The 18,481-nt window shown below is 46.1% G+C and overlaps 1 protein-coding gene across 1 annotated transcript in view; it reads right to left on the reverse strand.

Moving 5' to 3' along the window:
- Positions 1-3,537: 3,537 nt before the first annotated feature.
- The window catches only part of LOC146209289 (glutathione S-transferase Mu 2-like), a 34,444-nt gene continuing 19,500 nt past the window's right edge, over positions 3,538-18,481 (reverse strand). The window contains exons 2-4 of the mRNA XM_084587380.1: positions 10,922-11,135; positions 5,864-6,055; positions 3,538-3,937 (exon numbers count right to left, since the gene is read on the reverse strand). Of these exons, the coding sequence (XP_084443506.1) occupies positions 3,746-3,937; positions 5,864-6,055; positions 10,922-11,135 (598 nt within the window). The 3' untranslated portion in view covers positions 3,538-3,745. The remainder of the gene's footprint in view (positions 3,938-5,863; positions 6,056-10,921; positions 11,136-18,481) is intronic.

The following is an 18,481-nucleotide window of genomic DNA, read 5'->3' on the forward strand; positions in this document are numbered from 1 at the left end:
AGGCTGCATGTTTTGCTTCTCTCTTGTATTGTAAAGCAAACATGAATTCCCATAGTGCCACAGCTTGTTGAGAAGTGAGGACAGAGGCTTGCCTTTCCTTTGCACAGATTTACAGCTTCAGAAGTGGTACGAATTTTCTGCTACCCGACTGAGAAGCCGAACACGCAGCCTGGTTACTTTTGGCAAAGACGATACATATCATATTCGGTCAATATGCCATGTTTCTGAAAAAGGGGAAAAGATGGGCTGTCGTAATGAACGTTAGAAATAATTTTAACCTTTTTTTTTCTTCACCTTGTTTTTGCAGTCGATCTATTTTATGCATGATACTTAGGCTGGTCGCTGCCCACAACAAAGACAGTATTTTATGTGCGAGTAGAATAGTGGATTGTAAATAAGAACTTTGACTTAAGTAGGGAAGGTATGTTTGTTTACATTAGTCCAGCCAACGACACGTGACAACTTCTGTACTACGTGATCTACTTGAGTATCCCATGAAATCTGTTTCTACTTGAGTATCCCATGAAATCTGCTTTGTGAAGACTAGTATTTTAAATAAAGTTACGATTTCTACAGCTGAACTATTATACCGGATAGCTTCATTGATAAATACATTTCTAATTTTTTTCGCACACTTCTAGTGCTTCCGATTTTTTCGTCAAATTGGACCGTTTGCCTTCAGCTTAAAAACATTTCAGAGCAAATACTCTACAAGGGCTTTTGCCAGGACTCACTACTTACAATCACCTACTGCTGGTACATTTTCACATAAATACCTTTCTGCGCGTTGCCATATCTTTTTCCAATTTCGATAGCAAGGCTGGTCAAACCAGGATGCCTGCACATTGAAAGCACTATTCTTTTCATTTTCATACTCTTGATAGCGGCAGGAGGAAAATTTGTTATAGTGGGCTGTGCTTCGAGGGAGGTTATTGTTCGATATGACTACCAATCCGCTCTCCTTAATTGACTGTGGGAACGGCACCCGATATTTAAGCGAAATCAACGAGGATAACTATCCCAGCACAAAACCTTGCGGACTGACGGTTTTATAAGCATACAATTTTAGCGCGCATTTCCTGCTACTACTACTAGTACAGTGAAAACATGGGTGTCTTTCAGGGCCAGAAACTAGTCATTGTTTTATACAGCTCGTAACCATGTTAAGAGCTTAGTCTGAGAATTGTATTTGGGTGCTTTATGTACGTCTAAAACAGGACGTCTACTTCGTTACAAGCGATTGGCTTCTAGGAAACTATCAGTTGTTTTGAGAAAAAATGTTGCTTTCAGAAGCCGTAGCAGAAACCAAGCTCTCTCTGATCGGTTAGATTGTAAGCATCTGAGAACTTTCAAGTGTGTTTGACAAAAAAAAAATTATTCAGGAATTTCGGATAGAAGGCATGAGGCAACATGTGTCTGTAAGAAACAAACCATTTAATAAATGGTATAATTTGAATTTGACTCCAATCAATGTAAAGTTGTCTGAGATATATATTTAATAGATATAACTGAAAAAAAAATGAATTTATAAGCGAGTAGGCAGCTCAACCAGGCAGCAGTTCAGACGCATTAGGACAAAAAAAAACCCAGCCGGTGGCAAGAGCTTCTCCGCCAGGCTTGCAACAAGGAGCCTAGATGTGGAAATAAAATTCCGAAGCGCTGGGCGCTTCAGACCTTTTTCCTTATAAGGGCCCCGGCGGGAACTATTCGCCATTCTGGCAACGGAAGTATTGTCTCTGCACGCAGCACTTCTTTCTCGCTGATCTCACGTTTCCGCATCAATTAGAAACAACAGTCTGATCAGCACAACCTTCTGTTAATTATTATTAAGCATCAGCAATCTACCAGCCCTAAACTTTACAAATTTCTGTATGCCTTATGTCCTTTCAGACTTTAGGGTTGATATTTTCTGTTCTGCCATTTTAATTTTTTCATTCATTGTTATGAACATTGTAATTATAAGTAATGACTTTGGTTTCTGCATGTTTTTAAAACATTGATCATTTACCTTATATTGGAGTTGTGTTATTTTATTTGCACATACATTCCATTATATCATACCTATATTTACTATATATCTGTATGCGAGTCCTAGTTGCAATCAATCTTGTACCTAGACACATATGTTATAATGATATCAATTCTGTTATTGTGTACATTTGCATTTAGTTTATATCTTGTATGGAATGCCTCGCCTTGTTATTAATCGAGCCCTCAGCCTCACGCTGGAAAAAAAACGCTGCTAGTTCTGGTTACCCCTCATTTATGTATTAAATATAAAGAAATTGAAACTGAAATAATCACAAGAAGATATTTTCCTACCTTCGGTTTAAACAAGTTGAAATACTAATAATTTATGTGAAGGAAAGAAGCCAACAGTCGGCGAGGCCAAGGAAAGCGTTGGGGGTGGTACTTTTATGTCTTTTTTTTAATGTTTGTTTAGATAATCACAGAAATTAGTTATGTAATCTGTTTAGGGGCAACATAATTAAACACAAAGTAGAAGAAAAAAACGTGCCGATGGTGGGAACCGAACCCACGACCTCCGAATATCGCGTCCGGTGCTCTTCCAACTGAGCTACATCGGCCGCTGTCCCCCCCTGCTACTTGCTTGGGCGCTGGCGAACACTCTCAAGGTTCGTATACAGACATCATAAATACCCAAGCAAGTAGCAGGGGGTACAGCGGCCGATGTAGCTCAGTTGGAAGAGCACCGGACGCGATATTCGGAGGTCGTGGGTTCGGTTCCCACCATCGGCACGTTGTTTTTTCTTCTACTTTGTGTTTAATTATCTTTCCCCTAAACAGATTACATAACTAATTTCTGTGATTATCTAAACAAACATTAAAAAAAAACATAACAGTACCACCCCCAACGCTTTCCTTGGCCTCGCCGACTGTTGGCTTCTTTCCTTCATGTATTATAACGAGCACCCTCATTTCTCCTTAATTGATCTGCTAATAACTTATGTGTTACTCACTTTTGAATTCTTCCTATGCTTTTCTGCGTTGCTATTTGAAACCTTTCGGGGGGTACCCATAGTACATCAGTCAAATCATCACTGACGAGATCGACTGACGACGACAATAAGAAAAAACAGTGTTAGCAGATAAACTTGATATCCAACCTGTGGTGACAAGAAAAGCCCGTTGTCAGGCGCGCTCTTTGCCGGCTACTGCAGAGAAAAAGAAACAGCGAATTGAACACGTTTCGGTACGACGACGTGCGCTTCACCATCCTGCCGGTCGGTCTTTCAAGGGATTCGTCTCAGCAGAGCACAACTTCTGATTCCACCGCTTCAGCCAGTCGGGGCAGTCTTGAAGAGAAGGCGGCAAACTTGATTGCAGTACCACAGATATATCATAGGTGACAGGCTGCTATGCTTGTTTTTTGTAATGAACTGACACCAACTCGAACAAAGTAACGCATGGAGTTTGAAGAAGGTTGATTATTTTGAACATAACGACGTCATTTATTGAAACGTGTGTTAATAGATGTGAATCGTCCAACTCATCGAACCTGTCGCACACACAGGCCGTTGTGTTTGGACATGATTGGTTTAAAGCGCAATTTCAGCTGCTAAAGAAAAAAAAAGTATCCCTATAATAGCCTTATTTTGCCTATAAGATAAAGAATTCATGCTCATTTTGGATTTTTGAGCGCACAAATTTCCGGGTCTCAGTTATGAGGCATGTTGCAGTAAACAATGCGGGGTTATCTTCAACCACCAAGGGTGCCCGTGGTTCAGCAGTCTTCCGGCGGAGGGTCATGCTGCGGCCCCAGCGCGTAGCAGTAAGGAGGGGTGAAAGGCCAAGGCTTGAAACGGTCCGAGACCAAGTAGTCTTTCAGTCCCGGCAGGGAGGCGACACGTTGGCAGTATTCTTCGAGAGCCTGGTAACTCCTGCTGAAGGTGCTCGGGCCGAGAGTCTTGACCGCCTGCACCATACCGTGATATGATAAATGTGCTTTCGGGCGGCCGCCTAAATCTTCCCCCATTTCCGCAAGCAGAGACTAAATATGCCAATATGATTTACTGTGATTTTCAATGGCGACAGCTCACTTTAAACTGCATAAAAATTGCAGTCCTATGGCTGTGCCTGCTGCAGATATAAATTTCGGTTACAAAGCAAAAGCGTAAACAAAATACCTTACCGCCCTTCAGTGGTTACTTCTGGTCTTTATGGGACCCTCTTTTTAGCTGCGTAACCGTTCATGATTTAATGCAATTAACCACTCCCAATAGTTACTCAGGACGGGACGTTTTGACTTGACTGCATGCGGTTGGCTTCCCTAACCAGTATGCCTATCGCTGTTCCTGTAGTGAGTACTGCTAGAATGTGATTCGTCTCTTGTGACTATACGCTTCGTTAAGCTCTCAGCCTTAGCTTTAGAACGTCTTAAAAGGGTCTCGTATATGCATCCATATAGGGCGGCGTGGTAGCTACTAGGTTTGGTTGAGGCTTGCGGACGAGGACACTGCGCACGCTCAGTGCGTGCGCTTAAGGTGTATGAAAGCTTACCAATTAAGCAATCATCATTGACTAATTGCCTAATTACCCTTTGCTAAATAACTAAATAGACTTATTCAATTACTAATTATCGTTTACTGTTCATAACCTATTACTACTACGTCACTGATTAACTATCAGTATTGAAACTATCCTAATCCTTCTGAAGATGCTTGACAGCTGCCGCGTACGCTCGGATGAACGCAACAACACGCCGCCGAGTCATGCGCCATAACAGGCTTTCGCCTTAAAAATCTACTCGTTTAGATTTCTTTCAGCCCTCTGTACTTCCACAAAAGCAGAAATGTACTAAAGGAACAACCTGACGGGATATATAGCACTGATATTTTGGCCATCAGCTTCACTTTCTATAAAAGGGGCCGTGCAGCTTGAGCGTACTAAGTGTCACGTGGACAACTGCAAACTGTGCTGCATGAAATGCCACCTGGGCCTCGGCATGGTGGACCACCACTGCATTCGGGACGCGCTAGCGCTAGCCTTCACTTAGTTTATAGCTTTTGTTTCCCTTCCTGCTCTTTTTGGCCCTCGCGTGAGAGTTCAATTCCCAGCACGTTTACTTTTTTTTTTTTTTGTACGCAAGCTTGCCATAAGGCATATTACATTAACTCATGTAAATGGTTTTCCGTGAGGAACCGGAGCAGGCTCCCGCTTTTAGCGTTGTCGGTGAGCCATTTAGAAAAGTCCTCTTCCCTTGTTGGGGTTAGTCCAACTTCGCGCAGAACCTGTGTCCTTGATGCCCTTATCCCTGCACAAGTCGTTTACCATCAAAGCTTCAAAGCATCTCGCTATCGCCTCATCAGACAGAGATATTGTGATGGTGAAGAAAAACATCGCTGCTTAGCATTGTGATGCAGTTACCGGAAACGATCACTCCGTATACGGCTGACTTGTCCCAAAAATGGAAAGGCAACATGAAAGTCATCGTAATATCACCGTTTTGTTTTTGCATATCACTCGTAGTCAATAAGTCAGCCTTCGTGCAGTGTTGGTAACCTTCTATAGATAGTTGTGGCTGAGATTGCAGGATAAAAAAGACGTATTTTTATTTTACAACTTGAGCCAACCTCTCAGTAACTTCGAATTCACGTCAATTTGGTGAGGTGATGCAAACTTTAGCCGAAAACCGTTTCACAGTTCCATGCTCCTGGTGGCTGTGCCTGTACCGCTCAAACTAGAAACCATGGACGAAAATAAAAACTATCGTGAACGAAAGCAGAAACCGTGTGGTGAGGTCACCTTCTCAAGTTTTCAGAGCTTACTGCACCTCCTCAGTGGTGAATGTCTCGGAGGTAAGAACGCGGACGTCAGCGCACCTCGCAGATGTGGCTCTCACCTGTAGCGTCTCGTACAACAGGAAGTCAACGTATGTGACGTCCTTGCCTGCTCCGAACGGACCGTGCTTGGCCAGGTAAGCTTCGAACTGGCGGAGCTTCTCGGTAATGCTCACCAGGAACTGGCGTCTCTTGTCGTCCCCGTATTCCGGGTCATAACAGAGCAGCGCCGCAGACGTGAAAACGTCCGCCGCCTGCAAAGCATCCGACGAATGACACCAAGTGCTTAAGTAGTATACGGGGTATTACAGGGAAAACTTTAAGTAATTTTAAAAACAGTAGACTCAAAACATACAAGCAATATTTGTAGGAACACACTGTCTGCCCAAGCGGATATAACTTGCTGCAAAACGTCCCTAATTATAAGTGTAATTACCAAAATTTCAATAATTTACGTTTTAATTATCGTAGTTGGACGCTTAATTTCAATGGGCAGTTTGATGCCGTGAACGAGGTGATGCCAAATCAGTTTTTGAAATGAAAAAAAAAATTATTTTTTAGAGTCATTAAGCTCGATGAAATTTGAAGTTCGCACGCAACCGGAACTGAGCTCACGAGGAGCGCCGGAAGTATTGCGCAAGTGCAACGTCCGCTGGTGACGTGTCGTGATGGGTGCAGCGCCTAATTCGAAACGCGTGTGCGAATTTCCCTGGCTAGGGAGCCTTGGCGCTTGAGCTTAGTCCGCGTCCGGCGTCATCACCTACTTCGTCGCTCAGCGTAAGAGACGGATAGTCATCGTCAACCGCGAGGATATCGGTTCTGAGAGTCCCGGTGGGCTGAGCCGCAGTTTTATTTTTGTATATTTGCCACTTCTGTTATGACTGCCCGGCGAGCTCGATTTAGTCGTCACCATGCATTCATTTACTCATTAGGTTGAGCTTCCAGTTACCTATAATCCCTGCATATGGGGTGAACGATCTCCGAAAAATAGGTATGTCCATGTAGCGAAGGGGGTTGGAGTGGCTGTATGCTATCAGGCTGTTGTTCTTGCGGTTGTTTTAAGCATGCATTATCTCCTGTTTCTCAAAAGGCCCAGACGTTTGCATTTGAGATGCCTTTTTGTAGGTGCGCATTTGACAAGACCATTGCAGTGCAAGTGTTTCAAATCACTTCGATGTGTGGAAATGCCGCCTGAGATTAAAACGCCACGTCGCATCGTGTTAATTGTCGGAATGGCCACGCCAGCGCAACTCCGATACTCCACAGCCGAGAAGGCGGACATTGTGATTGCTTATTTCAACGCAGTAATGGACACGGAGCTGGCATCCATACTGTATGCTGTCCAACAACCTGGTCGCTGTGTGCCAACCCTTCCCCCTTTGATATTGATATTTAATCGATTTTAGCCTACTGTATCAGTCCATGTTCAGAAAAAGGACCAATGGGTGCTATTGATGACTTTGATGTCCTCGCAACGTTGCTCTCAGGCCGGGAGCAAGTGTTAGGTAAGTTGCCAACGCGTACGGAGCCAACCCGGCCCCACTTTCAAGACAAAGCTGCAAACCCTATGTGTGTCTTCAAATGAATCTGACACCTAATGACTTTAAGACGATAATTGATTTTTGCGGATGGCGCCTAATTAATTGTAATGAAGTCTCGGAATTTCTGCACAAATGCTTGGGATAGACGAGGCCTCAGCAGGAACTCGAATGTCAATTGCCCAATGCCCATTATTGGCGCGACAAGAACCCACATTGGCTATACGTCCGCACAAGCATGAAGTAAGACTGTGTACAAATGTTCGGTATGCATTTATGCAACGCCATACTGGCGGTCCTTCATCGACGGAAGCCTTAATGGGAAAGTACACATACTGCGTTATAAATTAACGGCGCCGTCTCTGAATATATAGCGCCCCTTTAAGACAGCCATGATTATGACTGGAGGGTTCACTCGTACTGATTGCGTTCACTGCGCTTTTGGAGGGAATCTGCGTTGCAACGAGCTCGCTTATGGTTTTGAAAATTCTAGAACTGAAACTTCAAGAGAAAGCATAAAGCATATGAAACGCACTTAAGTAGTCGCTGCGGCTTTCCAAAGAAAGCAAGACCCAAGATCCGCGAAAAAACAATTTCACTCCACGATAGTTGTCAGGCAAAACAATATGAGGTGGCGACACTGGCGTCCCGTTCTCGTTAAACAGCTTGATTAAAGACAAGCACTCCAAGAAACTCTAATCGAAGATATGTGATACTCAAGCGCTCCGTGAAACTATAATCGAAGAATATATGAAAGTGACGAAGTCGCTGCTGGAAGATGTCTTAAAGAATGTTGGTTCAGAGAGAATACTGACTGCTTGGATTTGGTGGCCTCTTTTTAGCACAAAAAAAAGGCTTAGTCTGACAAAGCGTTGTTGTGAGACGTATTTCATACTTGATAGAAGCCGAGCGGGTCTGAAGCGCGTCGACAACCGTTTTAACCAGTGTCGACATCCGGAGGTTAGATTCGAATCCATAACGTGCCCAAATCAAGAGGGGCGCCCAAACCAGAAGCCACTAATCTGCGACTGCGGATGCTGATTTCCAACCGTCAGCGGTGACAAGTGGTCAGCGGCACTTCCGTCCCGTCTAATTCGCCGCCCCACCTCACACACGGGGGCGAAAGCGAAAGAGCAAAAAGATAGGAGGAGGATTCCTCTCTCTCGCGCTTGTATTTTTCCCTCGCACCGACGGCTCCGCTGCGCGGCTGCGCGTTGCGCGAACCATTGCAGCCGTTCCGACACCGCTTGTTATGAATGTTGAACAGACGTTTGCGTCGGTCGCCTGTCTAGCCTAGCGCCGTGAATTCTTTGCATGTCGGCTTATCGGCCACAGTCGCGATTGTTCTTTCCGGCTTTTGTACGCTTGCATCCCAATCCTGCTGGCTCCCCGTCCTTTCGTGAGACGAAAGACGTTTGTCTGCGAGCAGCTCCAGTTCTATGTAACCATCTCTCTGCTGATTGCGCTGGCTTATTACAATCGGCGACAGCCGCTGTTGTTGGTGTCCGTTGAACTTATTACCTTCATGTGCTGTGGAGAGGCGCACGTGCGTTTCGAAGACGACGGTTCTTCCAGGAAAAGTAGTGTAAATTTTTAATCATGTATTTTGGTTATGTATACCACGGCAGCATGTGATTACTTGCATGCAATACCAGCCACCAGGTAACCAGGACACATGTGTTTGCTCCATTTTTCTGCATTGCTTTGCTGGTATTTAATGCATAGCATGAATATGTATATCAATTATTTAATTTCACATCAACTGTGCAAGTGCTGACAAACCAATGCCGAGTCATTTGCCTGCTAACTGAATTTTTTTGCATAGGTAAAGCAGGCAAGCAAGATTGCAATGTTAGCAAAGAATACCAGGGGCGTAGCCAGGAGGAGGGCTTTATGGGGCTTCAGCCCCCACGAAAGTTTTTCGTACTGTCATATACCGCAGACCAAAACAACCACCGGAGCCGGAAATCAAACTGGACTTTGTCTCCAGTATGTCTTTTTCACGATCGAAAAGATGTTTCGGCTGGAATAAAAAAGCGAAAGGTGCCTTTAGTGTTGTGAAATCGTTCATCGGACCATACAACGGAGACAAGCCACACTATCAAACAAGTTGACAAAGCACGCAGAGATGAAATGTGTGTAGAAATAAAAAAAAATCTAGGAGGGAGCGTGACGCCACATGCTCAACTTCCGCAGATCGAACTCGATCTTCTGACGCCGCGCTGTCTTCTCCCTCTCGGGCCTCTTGTTCGCACTGAATCTCAATGTTTTTAGCCGCTATGTATACTCCGGTGGAAAGTCTGTCGAAGTGGTCTGCTTAGAGTCCTCGTCTGCTCGTAACACTTCAGTTTGTTAGAGTGCAGATGCTGTATTATAATCAAAGTTATAGGCACATTGGAGAGAGTGCAGGAAACCATGTCATCTGCTAGTCCGTCAGGAAGACTGCGTATTCGAACTAATGTTAATTGTATGGCTGGAAAACTGACTGATGAATTTTCAGTTCTGCATTTGTTAAATTAAACAAATGATTTTCGCCTGAAACAATACATGCGCAGGATACTCGATAGAACGAAAGCCCCGGACGGTACTATCCTTCCGTGCAATCTTTGCATCCCGGCATAAAGAATATATGGCGCAGTTTATTGTTGACAAATTGGTGACAGGTATCTCGATAAGGAGGAGGCTGAGACACTGAATTCGTCAGGCCCCCTCGGAAAACATTTCTGGCTACGCCACTGACGAATACTACTGCAAACTTTTGACCGTGTACAGTGGCTGTCTTTGTATGATACTCCGTCCCATTCTGTCATTATCTATTTCACGTGCAAACCGTTAATAAAAATAAAAGGAAACGATGTCTGTTCTCTGTGCGATTTCTTGCCGCGGTCGGGTAGACTTGTTTGCGAGCGCGTGCGCCTTCGAAAGCGCTATGCCTGTGGGCTTTCGCTCCGTCACATTGTTGCTTTCGCGAGCCGGCCGCGCCGCAGCCGGAACGGTGCGGTGCAGTAGAAAATCCAGGGGTAGAGCATTCTCCCGGGCACGGACGCACGCGAGCGCGCGACCCGCGCTACTTGATGCCACCTGCCGATACACCCTTTACCATGCGGGTTTTTTGGACTGCTCCACTATCTTCCCCCGTCAAGTCACTGTTTAGCACACCCCCTCTCGCTACGAACCTAACTGAAGGGGAGTTTGGCACTAGCGTCTGTAATTCGTGGCCGCTGGGAAGTTATATATTGCGCACTGAGTAATCCGGGCTAAGCTTCTCTATTTCGACGCCCCAAAAGCAATATAGTAATCGTTCTAAACACTGCTTCCTGAAGAGCGTTCTTCGGGCGCAGCTCGCAGCCGCCAGAGAGCAGTGAAATGTTTTACCAGAGGGGATGCTCACCAGGACGTCCCCACTGATGAATATATTTGCGATAGCTTTACTGCACCTGTTTGTTCCCGTACAATGTTATCTTTGGGCCTATAGAGGATTGCGGGAGTTTGTTTATGACGTATTACGACGCTTTTAACTCAGCACAAGATCGTACATAACACTGTCGCAGTGAAAATATATAGGCACAAAGAAAAAGCAACCTGCTGCTCTAACACGTCGACTCGCCGCTGCGTGTCCTCGTTTTTGGGCGCCAGTCCGTGTTTGCGGCCCAGGTAGCGCAGAATGGCCTTGCTCTGCGTCATGCGCACGTCGCCGTCGATCAGGTACGGCAGATTGGGAAAGTCCAGGTCCAGCGTGTTCTTCACCGCCAGCCATTCGTCACGGTAATGTTCTGGGCCGTCGCCGAAGCCGTACCTGGACGTGCGGCAACATGAACATATTCCAGATCCGGTCTAACATCCTTTGTATGCACACCTTCTAGTCATAGCAGCGTTATAGAATGGAAAGTATACTCTCCAATCAACATCCGCGATGTTGTCCTATGTGGTACGACAGCAAGCCAAAACATACTGCGTCCCCGACGGGTCAAACAATTTTCTCACTGTACGTATCAGCAACACACGCTGAAGAGAATTATCATGCGAAATAGCGTCACTGGCTAGTCCGTTGTCTTCAAGCGCATGATGCACATTTTCAAGAACGATGCCCTCTGTGAGACTGGGGATAATCGCTACTTTGAAACCCGGTGTCTAAAACTCGAAGGCAGGGCCGCACCTTTTTCTTCCCTGAGGCAAATAACTTATGAACTTTTCGGCTGATTTCTTCAGATGCGTTAACAAATGTCGATCCCTAAGTGAACGAGCAGGGCCAGCTTGCTCATGAGGTTTGAGTGGGCCAAACCACTCAAGCATAAAGAAACCCTCAAAACGGTCGAGAAGTTTTGGGTTGGTAGATATTAGGTAGGTGTAATTTAAAGCAAACTTTAGCAATCGCGCAAGTCAATTCGATGTAATAAGTCAACAATTGTCGTAATTGTAAGACTGACGCAGTAACGGGACAAACCAGGGAGAAATAACTGATAAAAAGGCCCCGAACAAAATCAGAATTGCGAAAAAACAGAAATTCAATGCAATTACTATAAGCTGCTGAGAAATATCAACTAAGTGGCGAATTTCTCAAAGACCGATTCACTGCTAGCAGCGGAGTGAACCAGCGCGGGAAAGACGCCGTTTCCCTTCTGCGTCCTTTTCTAACACATGTCGTTTCTTCTACTACTTCTAACACGTGCCGCTGCTTTCTTCTCTGTAGCATCCCGCGTAGTGAAAGCCGGAGAGAAAGAGCGTACCGGACTGAAAACACGAGACCCGGGTAATTAACTCCAGCCAGTCTCAAAGTCAATCGGTAGGTCGCTCGTGGCGTGCTTTCATCCGCACAGCGCACACAACGTTGATACGCTTGCGGCTGTACGTAGAGCAGACTAGTGTGGCTGGTGCGACTTCGTACAACACTTCGTTCAGGCGGTTAACTGAAAGATATTGACTGGAGTAGCGGCGCGTGCAGACCCACAGATAGTCGACTGTCGTGTAGTAACGTATCACTGTCCCATGAAGCGTTGACGGGTTATTTGCAGCGCTTCTTCTGCACTTAGCACAAATGTGAGACGTCGAGGTCTAGTTCACTCTCACTCTCAGGATACGATCGAAACTAGTTTGAAGGGAGTGCGCTGTGTCGTCTTCCGCAGAGACGTATTACGAGCAAATGCTGCGTATGGAATAATTTGATTCCGTGCTTTGCGCTCAGCATCAACATACACGAAAAGCATGTCAACCAATATCATGTTGAAGAGTTCCATCAGCCATTTGAATGGTGGTGGTACGTCGTCCTATGTCTATGGCTATTGTGAGCAAGGTTAGGCACAGTCTGGGTGAATCGGCCGAGAACGTAGCTAAGCGGTCATTAATGATATCGGCAGAAGCCCTATGGCTGGTTTGTGCAACATTAGGCACAGTCTACGTGAATCGGCCAAGAAGGTAGCTAAACGGTCATTAATGACATCTGCAGGAGCGCTATCAATGAGTATTATTTTGTGCCAAAGAATTGGGTGACTTCAACAGCAGAATTCCGTGGTCTCAGTGTACCGTGTTAAGTAATCCATGGCGACTTCAATCCAGCATTTCCCAGTGGACTACTTAAGGAAAAGGCCAAGAACATCCTTGCCCACTTATTGAACAGGGGCCTTTAGTGGCGCTATGGTTTGCACTGTGCAGAAATCAAAAATATAATTGTACTGATAATCATTTGCCACTACGTACTGTTCCATGCACTTCTAGTACTTACCTCTGGCCAGCCGTTGTGGTGTAAATCTCACTTCTAGTCCTTTCCAGCCAGTATTGCAAACTAAAAAAAAATAGAAAACCCGCAACAGGAAGCCCCAAAAATTCTAAGGGGCATTTGAACCATAAAGTACGATGAGGCGAAAGCCTTTATAACGCGTTGGTTGTTGAGTCTTCAGCACTCTCCTCCCTTCCCTTACGGTGCGGTTCAAGTGTCCGCAGAGAAGTGTGACAGATACAGCTCATTTTCTTTCTTGTAAACGAATTTCAAAAGCCGCTGATTCCTGCTTTGCTTTACCGGTACCAGTATAACGCGGGATACCTCCTCCTACCTCACGCTCGACCGCAACGCCCGCCACTATCAGTGGTTTAATACGGGAGAGACCTTAGGCAGCGATCACTACGCGCTGCAGGCCGTCTTTGAAAGCAACAAGCACAGCAAACCACATGGGCAAGCCAGAGTGACAGACTGGGAGAAATCCAGGAAAGACACCAAACTAGTTACATCGGAACAAATACCTAGTTACCAAGAGTGGGCGGCATCCGTTCTCGACCTTAAAGAAAACCTCACACAAACCCTTGCCACCACAGAGGACCACCTAGTTGTTGACAACCATCTCCTGCACCTTTGGGAAGCTAAATGTAGTCTCATAAAACGGTGGAAGAATCAAAGGCATAATCGAAAACTGATAATTCGAATAGCGAAGCTAACTAGTCAAGCAGAGTACGTATGGAACCTCGCTCGTACCAATTGGATAAAAAGGTGCGAATCCCTCAAATGGTCCTAGACATCAAGACTATATGGAACCTTCTCCAATGCCTAATTGATCCACTGAAGTTGAAGAGTGAACAACATAGAAATTTGCATCGAGCCTTACCCAGCTTTTAAGGCACGGATAACGAACTTGTGGATGAGCTCAAGCGTCGCTATGTCTGCTCTTCTAGAGACGCAGAACCCTGAAATCCAGAATACCGGGGGGAACGAAACGAATACTTAGATAAAGACTTCACTTTAGAAGGAATCATAGCAGAACTAGCAGATATGCGCCGAGGGACAGCCCTGGGACAAAACAAAAATACGGTCGGGCGCCTAACCAACCTCGGCACGGAGGCACTGCAGCAGCTTACGGATTACGTTCACGAAAGCTGGCGCACCGGCATCATTCCACAGGCATGGAAAACAGGAAATGTACACTTTATCCCCAAACCTGGCAAGAAAATCAGCATGAAACCTACGCACCATATCCCTCTCGTCGTGCGCAGGCAAACTCATGGAAAAGGCAGTCCACTCGCGTCTCTCCAACTATCTAGAAAACAACGAGCTACTGTCACACACGATGTTTAGATTCAGAGCACAACTTTCCACCCATGATGTGCTTCTGCAACTCAAACGCGAAGTCACTGATCCAGCACGTAGAAACAGTGACCGAGCACATCTAACCCTAGACCTCAAAGGAGCGTTTGACAGCGTCAAGCACTCAACAATCCTCCAGAACCTCCAGAGCACGACACAAGCATCGGCACAAAACGAACCACGCAAGCGAATATTGGCACGAGAGCCACTCAGCAAGAGACAGTATTACCCCCACTTCAGCATTGCACTCCGAAATCTCCCAGCCTTCCTAAATCAGATACAAGGCATACGACACGACCTGTACGCTGACAATATAACCATCTGGACAACCACGGAAAGTATGGGAATGATTGAAGAAAAACTACCAACAGCGGCAACAATAGTTCAGAATTATGCACGAGCGTGTGGACTAGCCTGCTCTCCCGAAAAATGTGAACTCCTAGTCTTCCGCCAGCGCAAATATAAGGCCACGGTCGACATCCATGTTGACAACTCACCCATCAAGAAAGTTCAGATCGTCAAGATACTGGGTCTGTACATCGATAACAAGGGCAACAACCTCCTCGCCATCCAGAAACTCCGCCTAGTTAGCGAGTAAGTCGCCAGAGTGATCGCCAGGACAACGACGCGGAAATCAGGGATGCGATAAGATACTCACCGACTGGCGCAAGCTTTCGTCGTGAGCCGCATTTTCTATGCAGCACCCTACGTCCGTCTCACGAAGTTTGACATCAAGAACATCGATGTCATAATCAGAACAGCTTACAAGAACGCCCTGGGCCTCTCTCTTACGACATCGGTGGACCGGCGTTTACGACTGGGTATCCACAACACGGTAGATGAGCTCAGGTGGTACCTCTCAGCTCAGGTGGTGCGACTCTCCACGACTCTGACTGGCCGACAAGTTTTGAACGACTTGAACATCAATTGCCCCGACAGTTGGACCTTAAAAATGCCATCCCAGCCTCATAGAGAGGACAATTTGAGAGAACTCCACTGCCGAGGAATATGCACCACAATTTTCACCAGCCAAGACGACAAGCTCGAGCGGAAGCTATAAAAAAGCACTACAGCGGGCGCGGGTATTCCTTGTCGGTGCCACGGGTCCTGAACGGGGATGACTGCCGTTACAGTAGTGCACCAAGATCAAACAGTGGACGGACTAACATTGGCCAGCCAAGACACATTGGCAGTGGAAGAAGTGGCGATTGCCCTAGCTGCCAACACACACTACCTCAGAATACAAACGTACAGATTCACAGACAGCATATCGTAATTACCTCAGGCGCAGGATAGCACCGCTAGTAACTAAAATCCTGATAGTTACACCCGTAGCTACCAACCCACGCATAACCAATTAGTGTGAGTACCAGGTCACCAGGGCATCTCAGGGAACGAAAAGCGCACACGCCTTAGCCCGAGCATTTCTCCCCCGGGCACCCAATACGGATCTCGTGGAACCTCCTACCCCATTGCCAACTTACACTGAAATACTTCAGCACGTAAGATATCTCTCCAGGTCTACCCTCCACCGGTAAAGACACTAGACAAAGGGGAGGAAGTACGCCTCCGCAAGCTACAGACCAACACTGTTACCAACCTACGAAGACTATACGCAATAGATCCAGAGTCATCTGACTCGCAATGCAAATTCTGCGGGAAGAAGAAGGCGGAGTTCCGGACTGAAGACTCCAACCGCCGCTATAACCTCCTAAAGATTTTCATTCAAATATTTTTACCCCCATCCTGCTTTACCACGTCTGCTTCTGTATTTCATGTAGTGCGGCGTCCGAGAAAATGAAAGGTGCAGCACGTACGCCTGGATCGGACGCCCGGCGGGGTCAGCTTCGTAATGCATGGATTGCCTGAAGTCACCGATCATGGCCAGATGTAACATCATGATGGCGTCACAATCGGTCATGAGTGCTGATGTCACTATCATTATCATCAACAACTGTCATCATAAGGAACTATCACTGTCACTAAAATCATCATCATCACTAACTGTAACTATCACTACTATCACTATCATTATCGGTCACTATCTCCCAGTAACCAAAAGTTCTTCACTGACAGCTTTATGTAAAGAGGACCACGTGGAATCTCGCGAATCAATTTTACACTTCTTGAGCAAGCCCGGGCGGATGGCATTTCATTCTGCTATTCAGCCTGTAAATAATGTAACTATTATGTAAAGAAGACGAGCTTGTGCTCGAGCCACGTGGTCTTCTCCTGTGCACGCGCCTGGCTGGTGTCGCTGGTCTGTGAATGCTGCTACGCCTACTTCAGTTCTTCCAGATCACTTCAATTCTTCTAGGAATAAACCTCCACCTTACATTTGGTGTTGGTGCCGGTTAAGATCCATTCTCTCACCCTGGAACTCTGCAGCCACACGTTACTGCCTCCTGCGATGCCTGAAGACGCCAACCACCAAGCCGTACAAGTTAGCTCGGCCATCATTTGTACCGGCTCCCTCCGCCAGTGAGACCAGCCAGGCGCGCGCACAGGCAAAGACCACGCGGCTAGAGCACCAGCTCACCTACTTTTATAATACATATAACACAAAACACCTATTCCCCCTTCGACTCGAAAATCTAGGCTAACAATTGTTTAATTCTCAGCAGTATATCCTCCTTGATTTTTCAAGGTTTATATTAAAGATGCAAAACCTCTTCTTTCTTCATTACGACTATACACTGCTTACTGCAGGCACTTTCACTCGTAGGCGTCGTGTGTTTCACATTGGTTTGTTGTTTGACTGAAGATAAAGCGCACGGGAAGACGCACACAAGAGAAGAAGACACAGGACTCGCGCTTGGTTTGTTGAGCGATTCGTTGGCAATTGCCTGTAATTGTCACCGGTTAGCGGAGCTGTCAACATACAATTTCTTATCTTGCCGACCGTTTGGTTTGCATTTGCGAGCAGTTGGTAGTCTTAGTGGCCTGCCACAGGAGTCCGGCCCTAATACTGATGGAATTCGTTATCTATACTTACCATTAGAGTTCCTGACTACATATAATAATCTTTGGGTATGTGGACATGCGTCTAACCCTTGCGTTTGAACCAGTACAGCAGCATAGAGAAAACAAACTCTGCCTGCTCAAAGAAGATATTGTTACGGGGTGGCAAGCCGATGAAGAAAGGAGACAGAACATGATCGATGGCGATGGTAGATGACGTTTTATGAATGATGGCGGACCAAGGGCGAGCGCGCCTGCCCCTGCCATTGCCTGCTTCTTCTTCGCCCGTAACACTACCCGGGGCCACCGAGCGATCGTCCCGATCGGTGGACGAAGAAGTCAAAGTTTGGTTTGGTTTGGTAAAACTTTATTTCCCACAGATCAGATTTATGACATGACGGTGATCTTATGCGAACCGGTGAAGAAAGAAGAGAAAGAAGGTAACAGCTTGCTGCCATGCAATCAATCATCGAAATTGTTCATACATGGCATTGCGATATTGCACCCGTTGCAGCCTCGTCATTTTACATAGTCCTGTCTTGTTTGGGGATGCACATTAATTTCGAAATGAAAACGACGAAGCTGTTGTAAGAAAACACATTTCGGAACACGATTTTCTCATGAAGCTTGTTCCGGAATACGGTGCGGAGGATCTGCAGCTTGGCTTTCAACATATGCCAGCCGTCAATTCCCTAAACGTGTATTGTGACAGTACAATAAAAAGGAAAGGCATTCAATGTCTGCTAAATGTCGTATGACTCAAGCAGCATTCTGCGCGCATTTGACGGTCTCCAGCACAATGCCTCGTATGCATTGCAGAGCTCCGCATCCACGCTTCGCTTATTGCTCATTTGTCTGGTGGTAGCTGTGTACTGCTTCACCCTTTCTATAGCATTCTTCGCTTCCCCAAGGTACCGCGACTGGCATTCAAAGCAGGATTTGGTACACCAAGCTTTGGGTTCCTTTTTCACAACAATGACCTTTCGGGCGGGGCGAGAGGCTTAAGATGGAGGTAGTCGGCTAGGGCATTGTTTGCTGCCCTTCCTTCCCAGGAATATGGGGGCCGAGGTTTCGCTGAGGGCCATGTAATTTCTGCTAATAATGACACACAC

The sequence above is a fragment of the Amblyomma maculatum genome, chromosome 1 (genome assembly GCF_055883805.1).
Source record: "Amblyomma maculatum isolate TAMU_Amacu chromosome 1, ASM5588380v1, whole genome shotgun sequence".
NCBI lineage: Eukaryota > Metazoa > Arthropoda > Arachnida > Ixodida > Ixodidae > Amblyomma > Amblyomma maculatum.